Genomic DNA, 19,344 nt, shown 5'->3' on the forward strand with positions numbered 1-19,344 from the left:
TATATAGGGAACAGTGATGATGACAGCAGAAGTGATTCTGACAGCTGTGCATCATATTTGTCCTGCAGTGATAGTGAATCTAATACAGTAGGCGACCACATACGTCTGCCATCTTGGATTTTGAGGTTAAGGGGACTCTGAATCATGAAATATGTCATCCCATTGTGTTTCTGACACCAAAATTAGTGGGAATTGACACCTAAATTGTCATTTTTGGCCATCCACGTCAAGAAATAGAACTTTATTAGTTTTCAAAGATGGCGGTGGCAGCCATTTTGAAAAACGTCTAAAATAACAACTTTCCCGCCATTTTTGTGAGGTATATGGGAGCTTATTTTTTTAGTATCAGTTGCCCTTGTTAAATCCACTGAGAAACTTTGGTATGCTAAACACGGCCAAGGATCCTCTGAAAATGACCCTACTATAAAGCAGGCTACAGCTGCAAAAGCAAATTAAAAGACAATTCTAGGTAACAATGAAACTATTCTTCAGCATTGTTTAAGTTTAATGTTAGCTTATTCGTTAACAAAGGAGTAGAGACTAAAAAAATACGCAGTACAGTATTACCAACCAATCAATTTATCATTACAAGCTATAACTTGGTTCTATTGATTTGGTGAAAATTGCAGTATCGTAAATGCAAGAATGGCCCAAGTGAGCTTGGGCCTTTCTTGCAATAACATTTTTTTTTATCCAAGAGACCAAGTTAACTTGGTTTACTTTTGGACACTTAATAAAAAAAAATTTTTTTGGTCTAAAGACTCCAAATTTTGTCAGCAACAACCTTATATCGTTTTGTGCAAGATTCCATCAAAACCTCATAAGTGGCCCAAATTAACTTGGGCCACTTTAGAATCAGATGTCCCAATTGGAAAACTTCACTCTGCCAGTTTCGGTAACTGGCCCTGCGTCAAGAGCCTCTACATTCTACAAGTATGCGAAACTACCAGAAATAACCTATCAAGGCTTTGTTTGTCAGAGCATAAATATTCAAAAACCAAACCAAACCATGATACAAACTCGTTGCTTTTATTTTTGCTAAAAAAAAAATTTGGGGCCCATTTTACGCATTGTTTTCCGACCAGTCCTGATTTCTCTCGGAGGCCCTGCATATGACACATTAAAAGAAATTTCTACGTAGGCTATGCAGCAGTAGAATGGCAGTAAAAATTGTTAACAAATAGTTGTCTCAAGTGCAGAGGGAGCTGATAAGATGTTTCATGACCAGCATGTAATAAATTCTGTCCTTACATCACGATGTAGATACCAACGACCTGTTTTAGCCTGATGCAGCGAGTTTGCTGTGGTAGTAGCGAATTGCGCTAGCTTTCGAAACACAGTTCCCTAGTCATGTGCTATGAGCCTATGACGAATGGTGTTGAAGTCAGTGAGTTGTTGTTTTCAGCACCAACAGCATGACCAATAGTCATGGCACATGACTAGGAAATTGTGTTCCGAAAGCTAGTGCAATTTGCTATTATCACAGCGAACTCGCGGCATTGGGGTAAAAAAGATCGTTAATAGCTACATTGTGAAATAAGCAACGATCACGCTGCTAAAAGCGAAACTCAATTTATTGTAATTCTGTCCTTTCGGACGCCCGGATGATAGCGCGCGGACTACGATGAAACTTAATGGCAATTTTAGCTGCCGACAGATCGGTCTCCAATCATATATAAAGCTTGCACTTTGGCATGGCCTGTGTATATAGGTCGCCATGGTATAAAGATTTGTTGTCCACAAAACACTTAAGGAAAACAAGAGAAAAACATCGATCTTGTTCTAATGGCACGCTGACGTAACGATTCTCGTGCAGTGATGTCACGATGACGTCGAGCACGAAGGATTTGATTCAAGAAGTCAAGGTCTAAGTCGTCACCGATGGAGTTGCTGAAGTGCAAAAGCTGAAAAATATATAGACAAAAATTGATAATTCAGTTTTATCATCGTCGTCATCATCATCACCTTCACCATCATCATCATTATCATCCAAATTCGGTTTCATCATCCAAATTCGGTTTCATCATCGAAATTCGGTTTCATCATCCAAATTCGGTTTCATCATCAAAATTCGGTTTCATCATCCAAATTCGGCTTCATCTCCACTAGAGAGTTGGCCAATTCTTTCCTTGCAGCAATTGCCTTTACTCCTATTCTCCATCTTGTTGTCCATGGCATCTTCTTCCTTCAGCCCTACTTTGTCTGCATCATTCTTCACCTGTTCTTCCCATGTTCTTTATAGACGTCCTCGTTTCTTCTTCCCATCTACCTTCACTGTCTTCTTCATCGTGTGAGCCTCTGAGGCGGAGGATATATGCTTTTACCACTCCAGAAACACAATGTTCCTGTACTACACTGGAAGGCTATGATATGAGCTAATGAGACAGAGTGGCTTCTTCGTACGAAGCTCAGCAGATTGGATGCCAGCAAGAATGGGAAGATTGTCCAACGTTGTGTGACGCAGGCATTCGGTCAGTGTGCGCAGAACGCTGTTTATGGCAATGTCGATGTTGTGGCAATGAGCACTGCGGCACCAAACAGGTGCACAGAATTCTGCTGAAGCAGTTCTTTGCGTAGAGACACCAGATGGTGGCTGCACCCGCCGCTACACGAGCAGTCGGTATTTTGGTTTGGGCAGAAAGACAGTGATTTTTCATTGCTCTAGACATGTAGCTCACGGTCAGCTTCCGGATTGTGTAGATCAGGGGTCACCAACTGGCAGCCCGCAGGCCGCAAGCGGCCCGCCACGCTGTTATGTGCGGTCCGTGGAAGGTATCAGCGTACAAGTATAACCAAAAATACTTTTCTTGAAGAGTTAAAGTATATGAAGGCAAAAAATACTTTCCGGAAAGCATATTTTCGTTTTGGATACGATTCCACCGACCGACCAATCAGATTGTAGTTCTAGGTGGGGATCGTCTAAAGTTATTCCAATGCGATGTCCACATTGTCCAGCCACACTGTCCCAGTGGTTGATTAAAACACGTACAAAGTGGAATTAATATGCTTCCGGGCAGTTGAAAAATATTTAGCTTCGTACTGCGAAAATGTTGTTAACCAACAATTCTTGCCATGCTGATAAGCATGGTCAGGGCCTGATTAAGGCTCACGGAGGCCCGAGGCACAGCTAAGTTTAGGGGCCCCTATTGGCAATCGCTTTTGATGCAGAGCAGGAGTGCTCAACTGTTACTGCAAAATCGTTACACAATTTCAAATTGTTACTCAAAAATAACAAGTGTACACACACTGGCACAACAACTTTCACTACCTACGCCTATGGTAGGGGAAAGTGCTATAAAGTGGACCGGCTGATAATTTGGACCACTGCTGTTTTTTCCATGACTGAAGTAAATAATTTCATGGTTTGTGAACAGCTTGAATTAACCTTTCTTACTGACCTAGTTTTTACTATTTCAGATTCAAAGGATTGAGCTGGTTCTTTGTTGTTACTAGAGGTTTTGTGATTTGGGGGTCTGCGATGTTATTTTGCTTGTCTAAACTATTGAGAATTTTTCAAATATTGCTACAGTTACAAAACATTATACAAAATTAATCTGCAGGACTATTACTAATGACTATCTGCCAAAATCTTGACGAAATGTCCACTGTTTAATTCTAAATGACACCAAGCAACATAAGATTATGCTAAAGTAATATGGACCACCTAACTGTTTGGTAATATGGACCAGTGGTCCAGGTTATGGTCTATTGGTAGAAATTTGTTTCTCAGTAATGAAGACAGGCATAGAAATGAAGTTCCATGAGATTTATGCATTTTTTTCAAACTTTCTAGAGTGCATCATAAAAATAAAATATATTTGTAACTTGCTTTCTTATAGTGATAAAAGCTACTACCAGTAATTTGCATAATCACTTTGATATTATAAACAATTTGATTAAGTTCTGACGACATGTCTAAGCATGGAAATTGGATTTAAGTTGGATTTAAAAAAGCAGAAATTTACCCCATTAATCCTCTTGTATTTGATGAAAGTGATTTTCACTCAGCTGAAGTTACTGACAAGCCTCATGAAGTAGACACCTCTCCAAACAATGTATCACCGCTGATAATTGATGATCAAGATATGTCTACTCAAGATGCAATTTCTCGAAACATTTCACCTTTGTCACAAGAAAAAAATTCTATCATGTCAACAGAATTAAATGCTGGAACTTTAGCTGATGCACCATATGAAGCAATCTTACAAGCACTAGGACCATCGTCATTGAGTGTTAAGAACTTACAACCTTGTTAATGTTCAGTTAGCACTCATGCAGGGTATCTGTCGAGGACATAAGCCCACTTCCAAAAAGTTACGAAGGGAAGAAAACGAAGAAAAACTACAAAGGCTACTGTGCTGACAGGTACGCCACACAAACATAAAATCAAGTTCACAGAAAAAGTTAAACCAGTATAACAAGTGAGAAAAGGCTTTAACCTACAAGTTTTCAAAAAAGAGAGTTATTCCAAGCAATGCTGCTTCTCATGCACTTGTCTTGTGTGTGACGAGTCCACTGATGAGGATTGGATTCAGTGTTGTCAGTGCAAGAAATTGGCCCATGAAAGTTATGCTGATATATCAAATGCTCATTTTTATTATAGTGACAACTGTGCCAACGATCAATGATTTGAAACTTGTTTGAAATGACTATCATGAACGTTTCAGACTATTTTTCTTTATTGAGTGTTTGTGTTCTATTTCATCCCTTTGAAGTTTGACTTCCTTGATAAATTTACTTTCACATGACAACGGTCCATATTACAGTATGGTGGTCCATATTATGAAACAGGGTGGTCCATTTTAGAAACTGAGTTGACAATATGGACCACTATATAAAAAGAAATAATAATGTAGTTTTCTTTGTTTGTGTTATGTTTTTGTGATTGGAATTGTTTTTGCAAACCAACTAGCCTGTAACTAATCAAATAAAGTTAATTGCATCCCAATGTTGTTGATCTTTTTAAAAATATTAAGATTTTTCATTAGGTGTTCCAAATTATAGTACTTTCCCTACTAATGTAAAAAAATAGGGGCCCCCAAAACCAAGGGGCCTGAGGCCTGTGCCTCGTGTGCCTCATGGTTAATCGGGCCCTGAGCACCGTAATTGACAGTTGTCTAATAATCAAAGAAAGACGGTTTTGTAGACTCTCACAAAAAGATCAAAACCAACTCATTGCTTTTTTAGGCCACCTTTACATGATAGGCGAAATGAAAATCACCGAAATGAAATCTCAAAGCGGCGTGAAAAAAGTTTTGTTCACATGCCATCTCATTGCGACTGCTTTTGGTTTCGGGCGAATCGAATACCGCCTCTACGCATGAGTGATTTTCGCGTCTGTAACTAGGCTACTGAGTAGCCTACGCTGAAAATTAAGCTGGTTCTTCCAAAAATAAAAATAGATTCTACAATAAAACATGCAATTCCAAAGGGTAGATTAACCACTACCGAAATAGCACAAGTATTTTTAAAATTCTTTTGGGTCAATAGTATCACTTGTATTCTTCAAGAATGGACTAGCTTAATTTATTGGCCAATTATTTGCTCTACCAGTGCACCAGTCCAGATGACAGATGACATTGACAATAAGTCTTTGTGCTCAGTCTAAAAATTAGTCAACATTCTAGACTAGTCCCAGTTGAAAATGTATATCATCATGACTTTACAAATATAAAGCTATGCCTATATTGCACTGATGTAATGCTCAAGTTCTCCTTTCCTAATACACCTTGCAGCATATCTTTCAGAAATTGGGAGGATTGGTTGCAGATGGCTAGTTTAAAAGCACAACCAACATTGTAAACCAGTGGAAAAATTCTATTATTATGACTTCAAAAACAAAACTATTTTATTTATCTTATGTTCAAGTTCTTTTTACGTGCTACACTATACAAATTACTACACTCAGGCCCGGATTTAAGGGGGGGGGGATAGGGTGCAGGTTTCCCGGGCCCACCGACTTTTGAAGGGCCCCCTGCGTGGAAAAATGTGATATTATGTTATTATTATTTTTTTCTTTCAGCCTTTGAAGTTTCTGCAAAATGCTGTGCAGTGCAGTGCTGGATTAATGCTACGGTACTGTAGACGTAGAGGTGGTTTTTCGCGCCGTAGTCGCGAAAATTTATTTTGCTCAGGGGCCACCCGATCTGAAAGTGCCCGGGCCCCCATCAGCTAAATCCGGCCCTGCTACACTACCAGTTAACTGACTACAGTATAATCAAACTACCAGGGCTAATCTCATTGCTAGGATCTCATTGCGGCGTGTTTACATAGCCGCAACCACTTGATATCGGTTTCATTTCTGTCAAAACTATCGATGTGAAATCCAGACCGCCATGAATCTCATTTCGGTCGCCGCGTGTTTAACAGATTAAGCGTCCGCTAAACGAATCGAAATTGAAATCAGTTCAGTTCAGTTGTTTTTTATTTCTGACCATCATATCAAAAACAATACACGTCAACATAGCAAAGGTAGAGAAAAAGGAAGAAGCGACAAAACGCAAACGTTAAAACGTGCTTGTGACCGAAGTAAGTTATTGAGTTGAGAAATTTGGCACGGTCGCAACACCTTAAACCTGGTCTACACTACAAGCCCGAAATACGCAAACGCCTGCATTGTCCACTGTCCAGCCTCGACTGACTAAAAACTGTCTACATCTACACTTAGACGAGTCAATATAAGGTTGAACCCCAAAAAAATTGATACAAAAGATTTTCAACGGATTCTGTTACCTATGGGCATACTAAATAACATACTAAAAGTCTACCAAAATCGGACCTCCAGAAAGTGGTCATTTTCAAGATGGCGTCCAAGATGGCCTCCGGGATGTTTTATTGCCTATATCTCAATTGCTATTCAAGATAGAAAGACGGTTTAGGTGTCTATCCCTAGGTTTTCGGGGTCAATGAATCGAATTAAATAGGTTAAATTACAATAGGCTGATTATCTACTGAGATACGTATGATTTGTATATAATATACGACCTGGGGGAACCCGGAAACATTTCGGACGCAGCGATAGGCCAACATCAGACAGAGCAGAGCACGATATTAGAAAATTCACTTGAGGCTTGAGTAAAACCGCAAACAAAATCATCTTGACTTCCATTATGTAACACGAGCTTGAGAAAAGTGGTTTTCCAACATTTCAGTTTCTATACTTTTGGCAACTTGATAAGCTGAATAGTGGTAAAATTTTCAGAGACAACTCCTCAATTTTTATCTGAATAAGTTCCATATGTATTGGTGCAAAACGGTTTCCAGTACACTTTAAAATAAAACATTTTTTCGAAAACAAAACACTCGAAAATCCGTCCATAGTATCCCCAATCTCCCCTAATAAGATGGAATTATCATAACAGCATATTACATGTGGCATAACAGGTACTATCAATACCCGGCATCTGCAACTGGCAAGAAAAAGAAAAACTGCAACCAACAGGCAAGAAAAACTGCAAGAAAAACTGCAACCAACAGGAAGCTCATACTTGGCTTTCTACAGTAGATGAATACATGGGATTAATCTGTTCTAAAGAATGGCGTACCATTAAAGTCTGGACACAGACACATTCAGAAATCATCGGAATTACAACAGTAGGCTACAAAGGTAAATCGTAAACCAGGGTGATCAGCCCGTTTGTTGTCTTATTGCCTACGGCTGTCTCTATTCATCTTCTTCCGACTCGTATAGAAGAAACTTGTTATGTGGATTGTCACATTCTTGCAGTTGGCACATTCTTGCCGCTCGGCTTCTGATCAACAAAGCTGATGAACAAGACATCTCTGCGGCTACTTGGGCGGACCATAAATGGAATTCTGAATGGAGGTCAAGCACCACCAGACTCCATTCATTCATCCCCGACGCCGACACACGCCCAATCGGCCTGACACTACAGAGACAGGCGTGGGTGCGCCTCAACCGTCTCCGTACGGGCGTCGGCCTTTTCCGCTCAACCATGCACCAATGGGGAATGGCTTCTTCCTCCTCCTGTGAATGTGGTGCCGAGGAACAGACCGCAGACCACATCATCAATGACTGTGCCATCTTCAAGCCACCTAACGGAGTGGAAGGTCTGCGCGTCATGGATGATGAAACTAAAGACTGGCTGCTCTCTAGCAGCCTTCCAGTGTAGTCCGGGAACATCGTGAATCTGGGGTGGTAAAAGGATAGACCCTCGGCCCCAGAAGCTCAGACGACGACGACGAGTTGGCATGGTCCACATGCAGCGGTACATGGTATTCCGTATCCTCTACAGGAGCAGCGGAGTGTCTTACAGGCAGTGGAGCAGTTGCAATGAATGACCTTCAAGAGACTGTCTGGAGCAGTCTTCATTTTTGACATAAGTGGGATGAGCCGATTTTTTTGCCGGTTCCACCCCCAATTCATGACATCCATACTCTCTGCTTTTCCCATCCAGACCATTATCTGGTAGTAAACTTGGCGACAGTGAAATTGGGTAGCAGATTCAGTTGGCGGCAGACGCTCGGGCGTTACAAATGATGAAGCAGAGACAACTTTCTTGTTGAAGGTGTTGTATCGCATTGTCACAAGGGAACCTGTGCTCTGGCCATCAAAGAAGACAGCCATTATTGGCACCCAAGGTCATCGATTATCTTTGTGGTCTGGTTTGGGGCAGTGAATGCTTTAGCACAAGACCGAAGAACAGGATCTCCATGCACAGGTTTCGGAAAAGCAGTCTTCTTGCCAACACCGAATATCCGAGACGTAGTGTCACAACCAGTCATGGCATGGATAAATATCAACTCAGAACACATGTCATGTCCAAAGGTTTTTTTCAAACGGTTGATGTTGTATACTTTGGTACTGCCATCAGCTTTGGACTTGTCTGACCTGAAATAAAGGCCCTTACTATCTTCTTGTGCATAGTAAACAATTAGCACAAGGAGATCTGTATCTTCTCCAATTAGCGTCGTTGTCTGGATAAGAGATGTCTCCACTGCGGCTTACACAATTTCTACATCAGCATCCCCAGATGCATTTACCACGGTGCAATTTTGTTCCCGAAGTTTACCACTTATCATCCAAATTAAATTTTGTTTATTGGCATCTTGTGAAAGGAACTCCTCCTTCTTGCCTGTGAACATAGTCTCAGCTGTAAAGTTGACAACGGGATGAAGATTACGTCCTTTTCTTTGATGCATGTTGTCTTTAATGGTCGGCCCTTCTTCATAGCCGTCAAACACAATGGTCGTACCGGATCCATATTGCCGGATGGTGAAATCAGCATATGACCGTGCTATTTCACCATAGCTTTGTCCACGCTGCCATGGTATGCGGTGAAGGAGTGAACCGCCATTAAGTACGTGGCACTCCGCTTTTGGCACAGAATGTAGGATTGCATTACTTACGTGATCACAGATCGCGTGTGCTAACTGTGGCTTATCAGCTTTTCGGAATACATGTCTCGATTCAAAGAGAGCTGGAGGGAAAAGACTAAGCTCGTAACACATAACTTCCTCCAGTGATAGATGTCCAGATTGGGAGACCACCATGAAGCGTTGAAAAAGAAGTGCAGTATCAATGGTTCGATCAGGAGCGACCTTGATAGCAGATTTTTTCCCAAGGGTCCTGGCTTTATCCTTTCTACTGAATGAGTATGCCAATGCAGGTTGTCCTGTCATTGTCAACGCATCAATATCCTTACCAAGCATGTTTGGTGCAGAACAGTTTGCGGCATTCATTTCAAACCTCTACATTTCGCCATACGAAGAGCAGAACCCCATCGCTGGATACTGGGTACGAAATGCGTTCTTTTTTAGCATAAGAGTCAACCTACCTAAAATTTTATTAGTGCGGCCCTCCACAGCTCTCCTTAGCGCCAAAGTGGCCCGCATGCAAAAAGGGTTGGTGACCCCTGGTGTTGATGGAAAGCTGCTGCCACAGTTTTAGTTTCGCTGAGTTTCATTCGCCATTTCTAGAGATAAGCTGAGAGGGTCTTAATGTCCTGGCTGAAGTTGTCTCCTAAGATTTCTCACAACTTTGTTGAGAGAGTTGCCTGGTCATCAGTGCTAGAAACGATAATTGTCCTGATGACTAACCAAATCTTTCAGTATTCAGTTTAGATTCAAATAAGCAAACAAAAATCGTCATTAAGAAAAAGGAACGTTAGTTTAACATTTTCACTAAAAGCTTGTTTAAATAATAGCCTTAGTCTAGCGGCTAGCCTATAACCAAAAATATTTCATCTCAAATTCAATGACTTTGTCGATTGCAAATGGTAATTGACGATGGGGGTTAAGTTTGTATCTTTACTAGCTTTCAATTACCAATAAACTACCGAAATGTTCGCAAATAATCAAAGTTTGTAGTCACTTTATGATGTCACACAAGCACGGTCAAAAAAGAAATCATATTTTACCTGTACAACACTGTACAGTACCTTCCTGTTCCTAGCGCCAGTTTAACTTGATGGTAGTAAAATAATTACAAAACTCTTGTAAGTCTATTTTTAAGATACTGTTTGCATAGAATTGCTTCCATAAATATGTTTCAGTTGTGTGTGGAAATCAGGGATATCTAAAAAAGGGGATACGAAGGCATTTATTACGTCTGACAATAGAAGGGCTTCTATTCATCTTAAACAATCTCTGTATATGGTAAAATGACAATTGGCACATATAGTAATTTAATAAACTTTGTTATGACAACCTGCATTGCACTAGTACAACCATGTATGGATACTCAGTGAATGCTCATAATCACTTGTTAATTCAACTACCCGTATAGGCGTATACTTGCTTTACACCTCGCCAACTACAAAAGTTTTGTCAAAAAAAAAACAGCTAAACTGCAAAACTGGTAACTTTTCAACTGTCTTTTCAAACAAGTATTCTTTAAATATGTTTTACATAACACTTGCTAACTGTCTTGTGTAGCTAAGTGTACCTACCAGCTGCACTAAAAAACTTTCTGCAATTTTATAAAGAACCGCATGTTTAACGCGGTACCAACTACCGCCCTTCTAGTGTCATGAGAATCAGCAATCGCTCTGAGCCTTCGTATCCCCTTCTCTAGATATCCCTGGTGGAAATTTTTCAATTTCATTCTTACTCGTAGCTGTTTGCTAGTAGCCTAGTTAATTTTTAGAATGTTAAAAATAAATGTACGACCAAGTCCAATTTGATGTATCTTTTGATCCGTAATTGGGCTTCTCTCTTGCATCAGCTTGACTGGGCGTGTAGTTGTTCTCTAATGCGTTAAATTGCCTAACCCATTTTTTGCACACTAATTGATAGTGACTGCATCTTTTGTGGATCACATTATAGGGTAATGTTGAGTCACGTTTGTGCGATAAGCATAAAATTCAGCATAAGATTTTCCACTATGAAGATAAAGTTCTCAATGTTCTATCTTTGATGAGTTTGATTGTAGGCCTAAGTGGCCTACGTGTGCGTTTACATTAATGTAAAGTAGCTGATAAAATTAACCGAATTTTAAAGAAATTAGCTTAAAAAGTCGCCACTTATTGTATTATAACAATCCAACTTGAAAACTTACCGGAATGTTTTGAGGGGCAAGCACGAAGCCGTAGAAATGGCTTCTATCGTCAACAAACACTCGCTCCTCGCTGTAATTGCTTGACAGTTCCGATTCTGATGACAAATCACTAGGCGTCGATATGTAACACAAACCAGACTTTACCATGGGATACGCAACAGAAGCCTGGCTCTCTGCAAGTCAACACGTAAATATTGTTATCTTTTTCACTGCTTTATCAAACCAGATCTTCGTTAGTACCGATACAACTTCGCTTTATTACAATCAAAGATGTGCATTGCTCTTGTAGTCTCACCCGGTCAACAGACCATTTAGCATGCGAAAACTCAGCAAGCGCTTCAACTCAGCAAGTAGCCTACACTTCAGCTACTGCCAAGTCAACAAATAAAATTTACTTGCTCAGTTTGGACTTGCTTGATCATCGCTTGTTAAACTAATTTTGCTAACTTGTGACATACTAAGCTTCGGTTTGCTCAGTTGTTGCTGGCTCAGTTTCATCTTTTGCTAACTTCAGCCACTTGCTAAAACGTTGCTAGCACATTTATCACTTGCTGCAACGCTATTTGTTTAGTTCACAACTGCTGACTTGTAGAAAAATCATCTTAACCAGGGTCAAACGCTTTTTCTATTGGGTTTAATATTAACGAATCCATCAGTATCTAGTAATTACTTGACTAATTTTCATCAATACAAGTCACTCACCGTAACTGGAAGTTAGGTGGGAAGATTCAGGGATCAGAGAAGGCATGTGGCATTTTGAAACGTCTTTCGGGTTTATTAATTCTATCAAGCCCCTTTTGAACAATCCCTCGCACAACTGCTTTGCTTTGTCCTTATCTGTTGAAAATAAAGATTTGCGTTTAGTGTGGTTTTCACTTGCATCGCCTTCAATGTGAAAGAAGACCTTCTCATAGATTTATTTCTTTCGAATGTTCGAGAACACGTCTTTACTCACCTTCACTGCATGACTTGTCATATCCCATGTTGAGCAATACACTGCGAACCAGATGGTAGCCTGAAAACGACCTTTGCTGACGACACAACTTTCGCAGGACTTTTCCTGGGAGATCGCCAATATGCGGATAATTCGCGTTATGGTTCGATGGAGTTGCTGGCGGCTACAAAGTTATGACGCATATAATGCGGCATGACGTTGTAAATCAGATCACTATTCGTACGAAACTTCTAGTTCTTATAAACAAAATTGTTCATATAAATATCCGGATTCAAACGTGAAAGGCAGTGGAAAAAGCAATAAAAATGAAATTAATTCTGACTGTTTATCTTCGTTAAAATTCTGTACATTTGCTTTCTACATTGAGATAAGGAAATAAGTACGGTGCTGCACGTTGGAATGAAAACGTAAGGGAAACTAAACTATTACATAGCTTGTCTGACATGGGACAAAAATGTTAAACGGTACATTGCATTTATTTTATCATCGCTATCCAGAATAGCCTACTATAAAATCTTATCCTCAGTGGTACAAATGTAAAGGACCATTACACGCTGAGAAAACTTTATTGAAAGTTTAATTTATTTGATTAAATTTTTTACAGTTTGGTTTTTAGTTGATCAATGTGATTTATTTCTTGTCATCAAAACGAAAACAATACTTTACATAACCTAGCCGGGGACACGAGAAATTTACCGGTAGTGCAAATATAAGCGTGACGTGCATACTAACCTTCTTTTCAATGTTATCGTATAACCGAAGCACATGTGACGTCGGCATAGTGAGGAGTTCCAATGACGCATGCAGGGAATGCAAAGTTTCGTTCTCATCTAAGAAATCGTCAATTCCTCTTCTGGTGAAGATTTTCAGGATCTCTCGATGGAAAACTAACATCACAAACGCGCGTGCTCTGGTTCTTTCTTTCAAAACATCGAAAGTTCTTGCCTCTTTCTTGATGTGCTGAATGTTACAGAGAAAATAATAAGATCCTTTGAAACACAGTGGACAGAATTGTGATGTTCATCCTCTATGACTAGCAGCAACAATGAGCGTTCAATTTTGATTGCATGCGATTGTTTTATTGTTGAAGTTGCTAGTGTTTTAAAGTAAAATACTTGAGACCAACAAAATGTCACAGAAAAAGACAATGTTTATTTGAAACTTTTCACGTTACTTTTGAATTGTTAATTGTATAATTGTGCAACAGACAGAAAAAATGCATCCACTCTGTAGGCTACCAGTTGTGATATCACTTCATGTTGTTTGCATAACATTAACTTCAAGATTGCAGTGACATACATTGCGTAGGATAGTCCATATGGTTTTCCCTGCAAGCAACAGACAGTTTGGCTGAAGCCATTGCGATAATGCGTCCATCATTTGCTGGAGTTGAGTCAGCAAAGGTTGGCAATGACTGACGCAAGCCTCAATGTCGTTTTTGTCTATCTGACCATCCACATCCAAAGCAAAGTGTTGCATCTGAAATACTTTGAGGAGGTTGGTTTCTAAATGCCTGGCAACACGCCATCCGAAGATACACGACAAACTGTGGACACACTCTTGAATACTTGAGTTTGTTGTATCCTGCAATAAAATCGAATGAGTCGATCCCTAAAAGGAAATTCTTATTTAAACTTAAACCAAATTCCAGCAACATCAAAGTAATGAAAATAACAATAAAACCTGCCAAGATTTTTCACAACCAAACATAACCAAGTTGATAACACTGCTGTTTCAAAATACCGATTTTATTTATTGCAGTAGCCTGTATGGTACAGTGCAGTGCTTCTCAACCTTGTTCAGTTCACGACTCACTTTTAATGCAAGTTTTATTGTGTGACCTACAATGAGATATGACATCTTTATTATGGCATCTTAACTACTGACTTACGTACTGAAACAGTTAAAGTGACACAACACATCAAATTGTGACACATATTTGTTACATTGTTGCATAATTGTTATATTGTTGCAATTGGTTCCCGAAGTCCAACACCATCGTCTTTACGTGGCGTAATTGTTGCGTAATGATAATGCAATAATTTCCAGATCTAACAGAAAACAGGGTGCACAATTCATGAAAATGGACAGTCAACAAATAAAGATAAGAGTAGCGATGGTGAAGGCGCAGCACTGTTCAAAACCAAACTGCGGCTTGTGAGATCCATAGTAATATCGGTAGTTTTTAGAAAATTTTAACATTCGGTAACATTTCGAAATGCTTCGCGACCCACCTGAAGGGGCTTCGCGACCGCGACCCAACGGTTCGGAAGCACTGGTATAGTGCTTCGCATGCGTAAACTAATCAACACAAACTTTCATAACAATAATGAAAACGATCCAAAATGACCACTCGGTATTTTTAGGGTGAACCTGTCCAGTCCACGCCGTGTAAGCACCATCTCGCCTCTACCTCCTCACGAAATTCACTAGTAGGCCCCTATGTTTGGCGATGGCGCTTAAAAATAAAACAAGAAAGCATTTAGAACGGCAAACTCTTTCAATAAAGGAAAAAAATATACATTCCTCATTTTAGCAAAGAGTAAACAACTTCTTAAGATTTTGTAGAAAAAAAATAGTTAGGCCTTATAGGCTAAGCCGATAATTTTCACGGCACATTAAACTTCATAACCTACTGTATTTCAATTAACAATAAAATTTGTCACTTTAATTTTAATTAGTTAGGGTATTTGAGTGCGCAGTGTTTACTTCGGAATTTTCCATCATTCTATTTGTTTTTGAGGGACACAAAACACTTTATGCTCCCTAAATCCACTGTTGAACTATGCAAGGCCAATTTTTCCGGCTAGGTGAACAAAATGTGGTAGGCGAGCAAAGCTAGCGAATTTTTTTTACAAAAAGTGGAAAAAAACTTAAGGTTATGTACAGTAAAACTCGGTTAACACTTTGCTCCTCAAAGGGAGGCCAGATTTGGCCCCCCCCTCATATTTTCTTTAATTATTTGAAGCACAGTAACGCCATGCACTTGGTTTTTCTTGACTTTTCCTAAAATTGCCAGGCGGATCTGATGATATTAAATTTGATGCTAAAAGTTGTGTAGTTTTCTTGTAAATTCAAGATTTTGGTGAATTTTTGCTATTTCTAGCTAACTTCCAGCAAAGCGTGAAATGGATTACATTGCGATGACAAGCCATAAGCTCATAATTGCTTCGTGTATCGATATGCGCGAGCAGAGAGAAGCATCCTCTTGCTTTCTTTTGTTTGGTTTGACCTCAATAATACAAAGCGCGTTATTTCTTATGCTACAAAGAAAAGCCAGTGATCGCAAAGCTGTTAATTAGAAGCAATAAAAGCAAGCTTTTTTGCGTTATCAGCTCTACAAAGAAGAATAGCAATCCACGATCAAAATAGTAGGCTATGGAGGCCACAAACTATTCAAAACAGTTGTTTCAAGCAGATAATATTCATTGACGAATAAAAAACGTTACAATAAGAAATCTTCTCTTGGATAAAGACACGAAAACCTGGTTTCGAAATAAACGTTCTATGGAAATGCTCTCATTGACAAAACTTGCAATTGAGGAAATGTATCACTGCAAATGCTTTTGGGAGAAGCCAGAGAAATAGCGTTTTTGCAAACAGTAATTGTGAGATACACTCAAAATTATGAGATAGGCTCCATTTACACGTAGCAGCTAACTCGATGGCGTCCCTTCACTGCTTTATGTCGCCTACTTGTTGTTATGTCCTGTATTTTTGTTTCACAGTGCACTGTGTTTTGTTCCAAAGAGCGCAAAATAAAGATGATAATGCCTCATCTACATTACAAAATATTTTGTAATGTAGACCTACAAACAAAATGTACAATGTACACAATGTACATTACAAAATATTTTGTACTGTAGACGAGGCATAAATTTAGGCGTCACATAAGACAAACAACAAATCAGCTTTCTTCATCATTGATTCAACATCTGAATACGTTGCGCCAATGTATAAGAGGCCGGCTATTGTGAAGACCCGCCATTTATAAACGATCCGATTATACCAAAAGTGGGACAAACTAGTGGATCAAAGAATGAATAAATAATGCTGAGAAAACTAAATCTAAGTGACGAACAATACCGATGTCTTCATTTATCTTGGAAAAATGCTGCCTAAACTTATCAACAAAAAATACAGTAAATAACGGCAAGGATCCCGAAAGCAGAATTTGCTCGACTTTGGCATGAATTTAGTCAGACATCTACAGTAATAATTCCACACATACAATAACGGGCTCTCAACTGCTGTAAGATACATAATAATCAACCTGGTTCTGGGCGATTTGTGTAACAGTTTAGGGGAAGACACTACTTGAAATGATGCACCACACAAAAGATTTTCAATGAAGACTGAGTCTAAAAACCGATGTGGATAGTGCTGCACAATAACTTCAAGTTTAGGACAGAAGAGGCACAAAATATCACGATAAAAATAAAGACCTTGTGGGAAATTTTCAAGAATCATAACACGATGCAAATAACATAAACGCTTAGTTTGCATGCTGCTCTAAGCTGGCCGGCAACCACAAAGGTAGACAATAGCCTACAGGCAGTTTATAATTCGATAACAGCGCAATAAACATTATAAATACGTAAACCGACAATTTTCTTTTACAAACGTTTTACGTCTAATAGTAAATTTTCCCCCAACAATTTTTTGTGAAGCACTTGCAAACCACGGTTTTGTAAAATAATTCATCATTATTATTTTTTACTTCTCGGATATTGTAAAACGTCATCAGCAAAATCACAAAAAAAATTTCATTACTTCAATGTAGTAGGCCTAAGAATTTTTTATAGAATTGTAGCCACGTTGTTTCAACAAAGAAGCCATTTTTTAGCAATGTAAAGTTATAGAAAATAATTTGCAATCATGCAAATGGTTGGAAAGAATCTAGGAAGTCTTCTCACAATCTGGCACAAAATGATTATGTTTATTGTATCTCAGTAAAATGTTTTTTTTTGGCCAGAAACATAATCACTGCCTTGCTGACGTTGTCGCTTTTACGCGTATTTTTAGTGCTTCAAACAATAAGGACCCAGTCAGCAATCCAGTCCTTTTACATTGATTCAACATTTGTAAACATTAAATTTATGTAGATTTGCTGACTGTGGGTTATTTCACATTTCCTTTGTTTACGCATGTTCCTCAATTCGCTGTTGCATTATTTCGACGCTGGCTGACTAAAAATGTATTTTCAAATTGATTGACACAATCTTCAATAAACAGTGAGCTTCGAACTTAGCTTTGTTGATGTAAATGCTGTATTTTTGTGGATGTAATTTATGAGTCATGTTTATAAACACCCGTAAGCGAAATGACTTATGATGTAGCCTGCATGATATTTGTGTTGCGACTTGACACAAATTCACAATTTCAAAAGCACCTAATTTGAACTTAGAAATTTCAGATTATTTCAACAACTTGTTCAATTGTCTTCTCTCTACTAAAAATATTCATTCTACAAACTCAATTGTTGACCTAAAATACACAAACGAAGATGTAAACAGCTATTCAAGCAGGCTAAGGTGTTACTTATGAGAAATTTGGTTCCATAAAACTAGAAGCTAGCCACGAGTTTCGGAATGCATTAGTTTAGGATAAAAATGTAAGACAACAAACGCAGTTTTGTTTTTTTCAAATTCGTGTAACAATATTACTCTGATTGTAACTATTTTAGAATCAGTGAGTAGCTTACAATAAGATTTGCTCGCAAGTCGTAAATTCTAATCAATGCAATGATTCGGCACACCGCACACACACTTCGTGCGTTCGATCGAGCTCTTTGTTATTTAGAAGTTTGCATGAAATCGGATTAGCACGGTTAATTAAAGGCGGCAAGTTAAATCAAAATTGTCGTTTTTGGGTACCTTTGCAAAAATTGAAATATCAAGTTTAACATATAAAATTTTAAAATAATGAGTTTTCAAACTTATAGACCAATGATTTGCTTTCACACCAGTGCAACTTCTGTTGAAATAGCATCAGCGGATAACTCGTAACAGCTGATTGAATTTGATCCAAAAACGGCCCCCCCTTGAGCAGTTAACTTCCAAAAAAACGTTGAAAAGCAAAGGGTTAATCCGGATTCGATTTGACAAGCGATTCCATCCGGATTAGGCGAAGATCCGGATTAACCGATAACGGTTCTATCAAGCCTGAGGTTACCTAGATAGAAGGGTATCGGTAAAACTCACCGAAATTGAATGCATTGGTGTGGTCATCTGCCAATTCCGAAACGCCTGATCACCACATTAGCGACCCAGTGATAGACTTCTTTTGAAATGCAGTATGCATGTAAAATGAATGTAGGCTATTTGTAGACTCTGCGTCTAATGCAAAAACACACTGGCAAAAGTTTCATCTTCAGACATGCGTGTCGGAATAATCTGTGTTCACTCAAAAGTTTTGAAAACAGTTACCGAAGACGAGTTTCTATGGAAAACTTACAAAAAATCAAACAAAGTCTTCGATTGGAAAATCGTCACCAACATTACGACCGAAAATTCCACCGACATCTTTTCAAGTTACAGTACGAGTTTGGACATTTGCGCACGAAATTTGCGTTAGGAGGGAATATTGTTCATGAACGGAAAAAATCCATAATTTTTTGTTAAAACTCTGTTATTACGTTTTAGCATAAAACTGCAAAACTGTCGGGCAAATCCGGATAAAGCGATAAAGAAAGCGCAACTTTTGTCCGAAATAGGCGAAGATCCTATTAATCCAAAGCTGTTTCTCAAGAAAAAGATTACAAATCATTTGTACTTCCAGTTTTATCCCAATTAGGCGAAGATCCGGATTAATCGAATCCGGATTGACCGAGTTCTACTGCATTAATTGTTACCGGTAGATGTAAAATTAC

General features: G+C 38.9%; 1 protein-coding gene across 1 annotated transcript in view; it reads right to left on the reverse strand.

Moving 5' to 3' along the window:
* Positions 1–1,010: 1,010 nt before the first annotated feature.
* The window catches only part of LOC145766623 (uncharacterized), a 78,992-nt gene continuing 60,658 nt past the window's right edge, over positions 1,011–19,344 (reverse strand). The window contains exons 18-23 of the mRNA XM_082578336.1: positions 13,773–14,057; positions 13,206–13,433; positions 12,474–12,636; positions 12,221–12,355; positions 11,519–11,691; positions 1,011–1,904 (exon numbers count right to left, since the gene is read on the reverse strand). Of these exons, the coding sequence (XP_082434462.1) occupies positions 1,749–1,904; positions 11,519–11,691; positions 12,221–12,355; positions 12,474–12,636; positions 13,206–13,433; positions 13,773–14,057 (1,140 nt within the window). The 3' untranslated portion in view covers positions 1,011–1,748. The remainder of the gene's footprint in view (positions 1,905–11,518; positions 11,692–12,220; positions 12,356–12,473; positions 12,637–13,205; positions 13,434–13,772; positions 14,058–19,344) is intronic.

The sequence above is a fragment of the Aplidium turbinatum genome, chromosome 3 (genome assembly GCF_918807975.1).
Source record: "Aplidium turbinatum chromosome 3, kaAplTurb1.1, whole genome shotgun sequence".
NCBI classification, from domain to species: Eukaryota; Metazoa; Chordata; class Ascidiacea; order Aplousobranchia; family Polyclinidae; genus Aplidium; species Aplidium turbinatum.